The sequence below is a fragment of the Populus euphratica genome, unplaced genomic scaffold, assembly GCF_000495115.2.
Source record: "Populus euphratica unplaced genomic scaffold, PopEup_1.0 scaffold230.1, whole genome shotgun sequence".
NCBI lineage: Eukaryota > Viridiplantae > Streptophyta > Magnoliopsida > Malpighiales > Salicaceae > Populus > Populus euphratica.
Genome location: NW_011500083.1, coordinates 184,872 through 196,363, shown reverse-complemented (window position 1 = coordinate 196,363; position 11,492 = coordinate 184,872). Strand labels below are relative to the sequence as shown.

The window sequence follows — 11,492 nt, the reverse complement described above, 5'->3', positions numbered from 1 at the left end:
TATAATAATAAAATCAAGATAACTTTATAGAAGATAAAATAAATAAAATAAAATTCTTAGATATAAAAAATTAAAAAGAAAACAAATAAGAATTAAAAAAATAAAAATCAAATCTAGTATAAAAAATAATGAAAGAAAACAATGAGGAATTTAATAAAAAAAGATAAAAAATAAAAAGAAATTAAAAAAATAAAGATTAAAGTTAAATAAAAAAATAAAATAAAATATTGAGGGATAAAATTAAAAAAAAATAAAAATAATTTAAAAAAAGCAATCAATAGAGTGAGGATTAAAATTGGATAAAAATTTAAAAAAAGCAATTAATAGAGTGAGGATTAAAATTGGATAAAAAACAAATGAAATAAAATGCAGAAGGACTAACCCCATTTATTTTTTAGTTTCAAATACATTCTAAAAAAAAATTATTTTTTTCTTTGCTTCAAATTAATTATTTCTTAGTATTTTTAGATTTTTATATACTAATATCAAAATATTTTTTTTAAAAAAAAATAAAGCATTTCTAAGTAAAAAATAAATGTTATCGTACTTCCAAACACCCTCTAAATAAAACATAATAATAATAAAGATTGAATCTAGAAAAAATTAAAAAAATAAAATTAAGAAAAATATTTAAAAAAAATAATAATTAAGAGGATAAATGTCATATTTGATAAAAAAAAAATGAAAATAAAAATAGATGAAATTTAAAAATAAAAAGAACCTAAAATAAAAAAAATCAATAAAAAAATATTTATAGTTAAAAAATGAAATAAATAGAAAGATAAATCTAATTTTTGACTGACCTGACATGACTTTTAAAGGGTGAAGAGAGAAAATAAATGAAGAAAAAAAAAATCAACTATTTTCACACTGCTGTGATTTTATCAACACATGCCGCCTCATAAGCTTCACCTCTATTAAAGACTTTAGATGATAGGATAGTCAAGAAATTTTGATCATCCAATGATATCGTACATACGGCCTGTAGGATGAAGGTGGCATGCACTCATTGGTGTGTGCCCTCATATGCACCACTAGCTTTTTCTTTTTTCTTTTTATTTATAAAAATATTAATTTACTCTTAATATAAATAAAATATAACAAAAAAATCATGAGCAAAATATTGAGATATCCTACACCTATCCTTTAATTTTATTGAGTTCAAGGACAATAAAATACTTGTACTATTTATTACAATATAAAATTATGCTAAAGCCCTCATGCCCTTTTATTTTTATTTTTATTTTGTTTTTTAAAGATATTTATATAATTTGACTTATTATTTTTTTTTAAAGATATTTATATAATTTGACTGTATAAAAAAATATAAAATATTAAATTGTCTCCCATTACTTCACATGATTTCTAGGTGTCATGGAAAATATCTTTCGACCCTGCAAGCATGGCAAAAACTTTATACACAGAACAAAAACAAAAACAAAAAGGTATATTATACGACGGAAAACCGCACCGCCACACTGAAACCAAGGTAACCGGGAAGAAGAAGCAAGTGGAAAGGAGAAGAAAGAAAGCCACGGAAGAAGCAAAAAATAACACAAAAGCCAGAGAACTGTTGAAGTCCACGGTGCAATAAGAGTGTATCCACCGTGTTTTACCCACATCTTAGTTTTTTTGTGGTTAATAGCACAGATCAAGTGTCCCCTAGAGTTCCTCTGAGCACTTCAACGGGGATCTTCCATCGACCTGAAAGAGTATTATCATTCCTACTGAAGTGTTTGGGGGAACTCCTGGTGTCATTTGATGTTAATAATTCATTAATTACATGCTCAGAAAACACTGTAAGCAGGCTTCGTGATAGAGGGAGAACTGATAAAGCAACAGAATTTCTAAAACCCCTCAAGATGGTGCACACGGGTTAGAGTTAATTCTTTCTTCTGTTTGTGCCAGAGCAGCATCATCACAGGTAACTGATGTTTTTTCTTACCTACAATCCATGACATGGTTGTCCGTATATTATGTTTGAGGTTCTGTATTTGGCTGCCATGCTTTCGCTCAATTCTCCTGTCTGTCATCGTTGTTTGACACAAATTTAAGAACATCAAATTGCTGCAGGAGCATTGATGATTTTGGATTAAGAGCTTCCACCATAACTTAAAAGAACCTGAGCTCCCGAGGAAATCAACAAAGCCGGAAACGCTCACGATAGGTCCAGATTTCAGTTTCAAATTCAAATGAAACTGTAATCAAACCAGAGCAAATTACTTGGCAAACCACATACCAGTAGGAAAGTGTTGGTGTCAAGTTTCCAACTCATGAGATTACGCTTGAGTTCGACCTTCCTGCAAAGATAAGATTGTGAGCATTTTACATACAAACGTGCTTGCTGCTGAATAAGAATTCAGCAGAACAAAAAATTCCTTCTGCCAGCATTTTGCACACCACATGCAGCTTTGACGTTTTTGCCTCTAAACCACTTGCGCATGAAGAGCCTCTGTTAGTCCATAAATGACAAGATTTTCTTTTAGACCCTAACAAAAGCTGGCTTCCTTGGAAAACTACACGGATGACAGATGCTGCTGAAAATCAACCTGTCGCTTGAAAAAGCCTGTGGTTCTTTGACATCGCTCATCCAAATCCTTCATCATTGCTCCACAATTACATCAAGAGGAAAAGAAGGGGTGTAACATGGTAACATCTTTTGAAAACATGTTTGGTTTGACAAGGCTTTATGCTAGCAAGACTGGGTCTCCTGATCGTTGTACTGTTGAACTTGCCAAGAACAAGGTAATTACATTACCATGAATACACAACGGTCAATGCTTCATGCCAATTAACTGAGGTACATTATGGAGAAGACTAACATCACACCATGATTAGCGGCTAAGACCTTTACAGGCATGAGAATATAGACAAACTGTAAGTAGGTTGCTGGACTTGGCTTGGGCAAGCCTCCTCTATAAGGTCCTGATCATGGTTTCGTTTGAACAGTTTTCTCTTGTTATGAGTCGTAGCAGGGACTGGCTCCTGATTTTCTTGCCTTTATTAATTTAATGAATTTCAGAATTCACCAGTGTGTGTGTGTGAAATGCATCATGCATGTCCTATGCAAACAAACAAGGGATTAGCTTTCCTTGTATGTTTGATCTTCCTACCAGGTTATAATGTTATATGTGTGCTCGTCGTTCCTTTGTCACACGATACCAGACATCTGCCTATAATTTGGTGAAGGTTTTTCTTTATATACTCTGATAAGTGACAGTTGATGGCGGCTCATAATTGAGCCAAAAAATTCATCTTCCAACCACCCTTTTAATTGCAAAAACCAAGTTCCCAGAGCTTTACTATAAATGGGGCACTCGTTTCTTGTTTAGAGCATTAAGTTTTGGACCTTTCCACCCCCAAACCAGCTTCCATATACCGATAGACGCCTCACCTCCTCCCAATCTTGGTCCGGAAGCAAATCATAAGGTGACGAAGTAGAAAATTTACCGTTATTGGTATGGTAAATCTCCACATTACTTGATCACACGTTGCATTGAGACTAGGTGTCTAGCGTCAAGCATCTCAACAGCCCTCTCATCATCAGTCTAAGTTGGTGGAGGGAAGATAGGGTAGCACACTTGGTGGGGATCCAATCTCGTCAGAACAAAACATTGTAACTTACAATCCCTTGTAGTGCTAAAAACCTCTTCAACTCAGCAACAGAATCTTCAGCGTCTGAAATATCGTAAGCAACAAAACTTCTGATGGAGCTCCTCCTTTCGAAGGATCACTTTCTCTAGTCTCCTCATTGTGATCACTGCCAGGTTTCTAAATCCAGTCAGGGCTGACACGGAGAGAAGGCTAGTTGCATCAATGTCAAAGATTACCTCTAGGCTCCAGCTGAGGTGCACCAAGCGCAGTTCAGTGGCAGGAATATCTTTCAACTCGATCTCACCAATTCCAGTTGCATCCTTTTTTTTTTCTTTTTAAGAAAACATAATTCATAGTTCTTAAAGAAAACAACTTGTCACATTTTCAAGTTATTTAATTTATGTGATCAAGAAATAGATAGATTACTACTGGCTTCAGGTTTTGCAAAGCCTAGCCCGCTTTTATGGCCTGCTCTTTTTATGCAGGTATTTTGGATTAAGTCCATCAATGCATCAAATTTGTTTTTATTTCTAAAAAAGTTAATTTTTTTTACTTTAAATTAATAATTTTCTTTTTTATGTTTTCAAATTATTTTGATGAGCTAATATTAAAAATAAATTTTTAAAAATAAAAAAAATTATTTTTATATATTTCAAAACAAAAAATACTTAAAAAATAATTTATATAATTGCTACCATACTCGCTCCTAAATTTATCAAAGCTATAAAGTTTACAGTCCTGCCGGAGATTCTCAGGATGAGGAACAAAGAAACCGGGTAGCTTTCACTTTTCAGACAAGCTGTGGAGAGCGTTGACATCCTGGACTGCTGCTATCTTAGTTGCTTTTTTGGAAGTTCTTTTGGTTATGGAAACAAGAACCCTAGCTGCAAGCTCGGGGAAAGAACAAGATGGAAGATTGCAACTGATGCATCAGATGCTATATAGGGTTTTAAGCATTCACAAGCTAGAGCATGTATGTAAACGGAAATTCCAACACTGAAATCATCATTTCATTGCAGAAAATACACTCTCTTCACTTTATCAGTTCTTAGTGTTAGAAGTTTACATCATTCCTTCATTCCAAGTAAGCAAATAAATTAAAAGGAACAGAGGGTAAAAAAAATATTATCGAAAAAAAACATCTTTCTTAGATGTTATAATAGGCCGAAAGGTTCAGGCAGAGGCTCAAACCCATTATCAAAGAAGGGTCCTTGATCAGATTTATCATCAATACTGTGCAGCCAGTCCGTGTTCTTTAAATCCTCTTTGAGTAATATTGCATCATAACGAGAGCTTTCACAGATGTCAACAACCTCACTCAATTTTGCAGAGTATCGTTGTCCATCATTTGCTTCACGCCTGATTTCAGTAGCCCTGCTAAAGTAGCTTTCATTTTCCAAAACATCTCCATTTTGCAAATTTCCATTGTTGATGGATTCTGGAGCACTCCTGGAACGGGCAGAGTGGGTCTTGGGAGTGGCAGATCTAATGCTCTGAGGGAAGAGGGTGGTGCTTGAAAGTGATCGGGTGCTTCCTGTGCCATTTCTTAAGTCCTGCATCAGCGAGTTGATATACTGTTAGGATTATCTTAAAACATAGAACTGTCTCTTGAAGGCAGAAAAAAATAATGTTCCGTGCAACAGAAACCTAACACAAAAATCTTTTATTGCATTAGTAATAGCAGGTAATCAAAGCACCTCTTTCCACATATGTCAGCTAACCTAATAGACAATGCCATCATCTGTCCAAGATCTCGGCCAAAAGAACTGGCAATTCATCTCAGTCACACCTCATAATTTTCAAGGTCCAATTTGAATCAACAGCCAGGGAGGGAATAAAATGTAAAAAGATCATGCTGTCAGTTCAATGGCAGCCAACAAATAAACAGCATTGTCATTGTTTAGGTTCTATTATAATTAAGTTAGTGGCATGGCATTGTGTGATGCACAGACATTTGCACTTGTAATCAACATGGATGACAATGATCAAATCAATCATTTGAATTCCAACTCATCAGGAAGCCAGACTAGAAGATTATCAACTTGACAAAAACATGTTTCTCAGGTTCAGTCAAAATTTTCAAGAAAAAGAGCATTTGAAAGTTGAAAAATGTTGGCACCCAACTAGCAAATTTATATCCCATTCAAATTGCATGCGTGCGGGCATGCTACTCAACCTAAAAAGCTAGTTTATCATAACATGGAAGGAAGAGAACCCATACCATATGCCTGATGGCCATATCCAGAGATTTCTTAGATATTGTCCTCCCAAACCCGGTGCTCTCTGAGGGAGTTGATGATGACTTCACAGGTTTTCTCATTCCTAATTCTGACACATGCAAGACCTTTCGAGGCTCAGGTGCATCAGCAATGTGCCCATTACTATGCACACGGCCCTTTCCAGATGGCTCTGTGAGTCTTCCCCGTGAGACAATTGGAGAAGAGTGTCTTCTTGGTGCAATCACAGAGCCTACAGTTTCTGGGTTCCCCTTCATAGTTGCATGAACATTTGGCCGGGACCTGCCTGCAGAAAGTGGCCTGTCTGGCAATGTTGTTCTGAGGTTTGGAGGTGTGTCAAGAGGAAAATCAGGAGGAACAACTGGCTGTTGTGGACGGACTCGAGGGCTTGGGGAATTTGGTCGGGATGTTGGTCCAGGAATGCGATTATTTGAAAGAACTCGTCCAGCAGAAGTTGACGGGCTTGAGGCAGTGGATGAGGAAGGTGTTGGGTTCCGACGTGTTGGAGTTGATGGACGAGAATTTGATCTAGTGGGTGCTGTACTCAAGTTTGCAGGAATTTGTCCCCTAGAACTTGGAGTTGAGGGTCTTGAATTTTGAGAAGATCGAGTCTTGTCAATTGAAGAGCTGGTGGGGGCTGGACGAGCTCTTGATGGAGTTGAGGAACGTGATGGTGTCGGGCGGGCTGATGGTGTGGAAGGCCTTGCTATAGATGGTGTGCGGGAGACTGGGGAGGATGGTCTAGTATAAGATGAGACAGAGGCTGAGCTTGTATTTAGGATTGAAGAGGACCTATTTGAGGAATAGGTACTGTATTGTGAAGAAGATATAGAAGGTCGAGTCACTGAGCTGCTCCTAGTTGGCCTTGAGGAATGGTAACTCTCTGATTGTGAAACTGAGAGCTGAAAAAACAGGTAAGAGTTAGGCTTAAACTTTGATAGCTGATCTCGTCTCCTCCCATTATCAGAAAAAACAACTCCTAAAATGAAAATACTCTTGTTCAACCAGAAGGGGCTAATTCAACAAGCAGAAAACGATCTGAAATTGGGGTAAGACTGACAGTGATAGCTTAAAGAAAGAAAAGAAGCAGGGCATACCCTAGATGCCGCCTTGGTAGTAGAAGCTGATCTAGCCAAAGAACTGCTTCGTGGAGCCACTAAAGTTGGTTGTGATTCACTTCCTTCTGATGACGGAAAAAGAGGAGTTCCAGGTGGAGTGAGAAGCCTAATGACATAGAAAGAAATAAGTATGGATGACGGCATTTGAATTCTAGTTTTTTGGTTTGTGGAAGTAATAATTTTGATACAAGAGTAATAAACTTAGTCTGCAAGCGTTCATTCAACACAAAAGGAACATTTAACTACTATGATTTCAAGCCTAAATTATCCGCTAAATCCTTGTCAGCCAAGTATAAATAAGCAAATAAGCAATGGGGCAATGTCTTGGAACTTTAACTCATATTTAAAATGTAATTTTTCTTTTCTACAAGAAAACACTTCCATGGAAACATTCTGAATCATATTCCAGTAATCATGTGATCTTCCATTGTGAGAGAATCTCCTGATCTCTTTCCTATCCTGTACAATACAATGTCTCATTATTTGAAATAAGCCGTGCAGAGTTGTCTGCAACTTTTAGAAGCACCAGAACAAAGAAGAGTTTCCGTTCTGAGTTCATCAAAGCTTAGAATGCAAAATTCCATAAGAGATCACAAGGTGCAGTCCACTCAAAACTCAGAATTCTATTTTATTTTATTTTATTATTTTTTTTAATCTTTTCAGCTTTTCTAAATTGTACTAAATTCATTACGGAAAGAGGTGGTTATCCAAAGTGGAAGGACTTCCAAATTCCACGACAATGTGAACCTTGAGCAAGCTACGTTTCCTCTAAACCTATCAATCCAACATATCAAAAACGAATTTCAATCTGTAGAAAAAGTTTCAACTTTGCATCCAAAACTCGAAACGAATCGAATCTTATACCAGACACAGCCAGCATCAATGCTGTTGACCAAAAATAAAAAGAACAAAAAAATTTGTAACTCTAGCATGCAACTGCTAAATCCGGAAAGCATCAAAGATTTACCAATCATAATCATGCTTCCCTCCTTCTGATGATAACAGATCATCGATCCCACTCCTCGCAAGTTTGGCTGATCCAACTGAAAGTCTCCCCAATTTCACTGAAACTGTAACCAATAACCCCACATCAATTCATAAGGCCATCACATATTTTCGTCCCCACAAACAAAAAAGAAAGTAGACAAGCAAGATTCTGAGCTGGCTAAATCAAAATGGGAAGTTAAGAAAATCCCAGATGAAAATCACCATAAATATAAATTCAAAACCAATAAATAATGAATCAAATCCATTAAATCTGGGCAAAAGAAAAGGAAATAGTTCTTCGCTAGCAAAAGAAACGGCACCGTTTGCATTTCTTTTCCTGTTTCTTTGATTATAAGTATAGTGTTCATTAAATATAACATCGTTTTCATTTCCAAATCTCTCATTCATCAACAAAATGACCAAGCCATCCTCTTCTTCATTCGAGCGTCTCCATGGAAGAATTGCAAAAAACACAGAAAACCACCGAGGGCATCTCCGGGAACAAAACTGGTAAAAAAAATCCAAAACATACCATCAGAAGATTCATCGGAGGAGGCGACAGAGAGACTGCGGCGGTTCTTGGAGAAGAGATCCAAGTTCTCATCCTTGTTGTGATTATCTTTAGAAAAAACACCGCCGCCTGTCAAACTATGACCTCGGCGGTGGTACTGGGACCCCACGGAAATATTTCTCCCTCCCACTAAAGACTCTCTCAAACTCCCATTAACACTCCTATAATTACCGTTATTATTATTACTACTACTACTCATCATCATTTCTTTCCCTCTTTGTTTCTTTTTCTTTTTTCTTCAGCTAAGCTTCTTTCATGGCTGCCAGCAACATCCACATATTATCCTTTATGAAGAAGCAAAATGTATGTCAAAAGGAAAGAGAAAGAGAATGATAAGATCTACTGCGAGAGGGGGGGAGGGGGGGAGAGGGAGAGAGAGTGCAGTAGATGCGAAGGGAGACAGTAAGTCACCTAGCTCTCCTCTGTTTTCTTTAATGTTTTACGTCATGTAAGAGCTTGAGAGATAGCCGGGTTTGGAATTTGGATCTGTGCGCTTTTTTTTCTTTTTTTTTTTTAAAATGACTTCTTTGATCTAAAAGTATTAGTCGGGTTTGGAATTTGGATCCGTGCGCTTTTTTTTTTTTTTTTTTGAAAATGACTTCTTTGATCTAAAAGTATTACTTGATTCTCAAATGGGTCCCCAAACAAATAGTATTTATCAATTGAGCCACTATTGATAAACATGACGATTAATCCCCGCAGAAAACGTATAGTTTTAAGCAAATATCATATGATTCTTCAAATAAATTGTTATCAATTGAGTTTCTATTTATCTAACAAGATCAAATTAATCTCACTGTACGATTTGAATTAATGAAAATACAGTATAGTTTGAAGACAAACAAATAGTTTTTTGTTTTTGTTACTTGGAGGATATTCAAGAATGGAATAATATGTTGATAACAGGATAGGAAAAAAGTTCAGGGGGTTAACTGGGTATCGTATGATTAGTAGGGACCTAAATGAGAGTATTGTTTTTGTTTAAGGACCTAAGTGAGGGGTAGATGATAATTGGGGGATAAACATGACCTTTATCCTGCTTATCTTTATGGGGTATGGTCATAATATAATTAATCAGTACTAAAGAGTCAGATTTAGGGAGATCGGTGCTGAGGTGTAGTTTTGTTAATGGTGGAGGAAGATAATTAAGAGAGAATGGTAAATCTGACATTACATGTTTTTTTTTATTTAAATTATTTATCCATTTTTAAAACACCAGCTCTGTCTTTATTGCAACTGTATAAATCATGTGATGGGTTGTTGTCTTAGAGGCACATGCCTGTCCCCCGAGTGAGGGCATGTGTCTTTATCTTTCAATAATCTTCATCTTTCTTTTTTTTTAGTTTATAGTTTTATCCATGGATATTAAACCCCGATTGGAGATTGCCTGGGCCAAGGAATCGATCCTAGATTATAAGGGATGATCTTAGTTAATATGAAGGGAAAAAAGAATATATTTAAGAATTTAATTATTGTTTAAAGCAATACATATGGATTTAATATTATTTTATATTAAAAAATTAAGAAACAATTCATATGAGTAAGAATAAGAATAAGTATTTATAAATTAATTTTTAATTTTTTAAATTTATTAAAAAATAAAAATAAAACTTAAATTTCATTTAGATTATGCTGAGTTACCCATATTTAAAATTGATATAGCAAATGATTGAGTCAATTATAAACTTATTTTTGTGTGATTTAAAATACTATCAAGTCCACCTTGCCAGTAGGTTGATTATAATTTGATATCTTGTTTATAATAACTAATTAATTGATCTCCTAATTTAAAAAACTATATAGTTAATCTTTATATTTTAAATTTATTTACAACTTAACTTTTTATCCATTCCATGTCCATGTTCCTTTTCACCTCGTTCTATTAAAAAAAAAGGTAGAAAAAGAAAGGAAAAAAATTGATAATATGGAAATATTTGTGAGAAAAGAAGGGATTTTTAAGAACAAAATGGCATTAAATTAAGAATGATTAACACGGGTCAAATGACTACTCAATTAGTTTTTAATATTAAAAGGATTATTTAATTCGTTTTGAAAACTAGATGAATACCCCATTTCATGGGCTTGTAATCATTATTTGACCGATCAATTAAAGAATAGACCAAGTTGATTTCAGTGACTTAATTAATCGAGGCCTAACGGATTAAAACCCGATCATCAAATCATTTACTCTCTTTTTTTTTTCTTGAAAAAGAATTTAGTCAAATAATACTGTTTTGATTTAAGAAAAAATAATAATATAATCAACCCTGTGGACTTGTAAATTGGATCAACTCCATTTCTCGTATTAAAATCATGATTGCAATGCCATTGTAAACTAGTATGTTTATATCATGGTTTTTCTTCAGGGGGCCGTTTATAAGTGTTTATAACTTGAGAAAATAATGATTAAATTGATATTTTTTTAATATTTTATGATGATTTTAATATTTTTATACTAAAAAATAAATAAATAATCCAAAAAAAACTAGAATAGTATTTTTCCGGTGAATTATAAAATTATTTTTTTGTGAGAATTTCTAGAATTACATGGTTGTAATTATTTTTTAAAATATTTTTAATTTATAAATATATTAAAATTAATATTTTTTTTATTTTTTAAAAAATTATTTTTAACATCAATACATTAAAATAATAAAAAATATTAAAAAAATTAAATTAAAATTAAAAATTAATTTTTTAAAAATATTTAAAAAAAAAAAAACAAAAACGTACTTGAAACGTGCTTTGTAGTTGAAACGTGTTTTCTTGTCTAGCTTCAGCTCAAGTTGAAAAGACATGTAACGGGCCCCTTTGACAATTCGATTACGTGATAAAATGCTTCAGCTTCGTGCGTTCGTCGCTCCAAATTTTGATGAAGCTAAACTGTGATCTCAACTCTTATAAGACTCTCTGGAATTCGGGATAAATATAAGTGAAACATTATCTCAAGAGATACACGATAATGACCGCCCAAAATTGACATTG

General features: G+C 34.4%; 1 protein-coding gene across 1 annotated transcript; it reads right to left on the bottom strand.

Moving 5' to 3' along the window:
* Positions 1-4,572: 4,572 nt before the first annotated feature.
* On the bottom strand, positions 4,573-8,990 carry LOC105108873 (flocculation protein FLO11-like). The gene is made up of 5 exons (XM_011003357.1): positions 8,469-8,990; positions 7,917-8,019; positions 6,929-7,055; positions 5,816-6,733; positions 4,573-5,147 (listed from the first exon to the last, which is right to left on the bottom strand). The coding sequence occupies exons 1-5, from the start codon at positions 8,710-8,712 to the stop codon at positions 4,749-4,751; spliced, it is 1,791 nt and encodes a 596-aa protein (XP_011001659.1). The 5' UTR covers positions 8,713-8,990; the 3' UTR covers positions 4,573-4,748.
* Between the last annotated feature and the right edge of the window lie 2,502 nt (positions 8,991-11,492).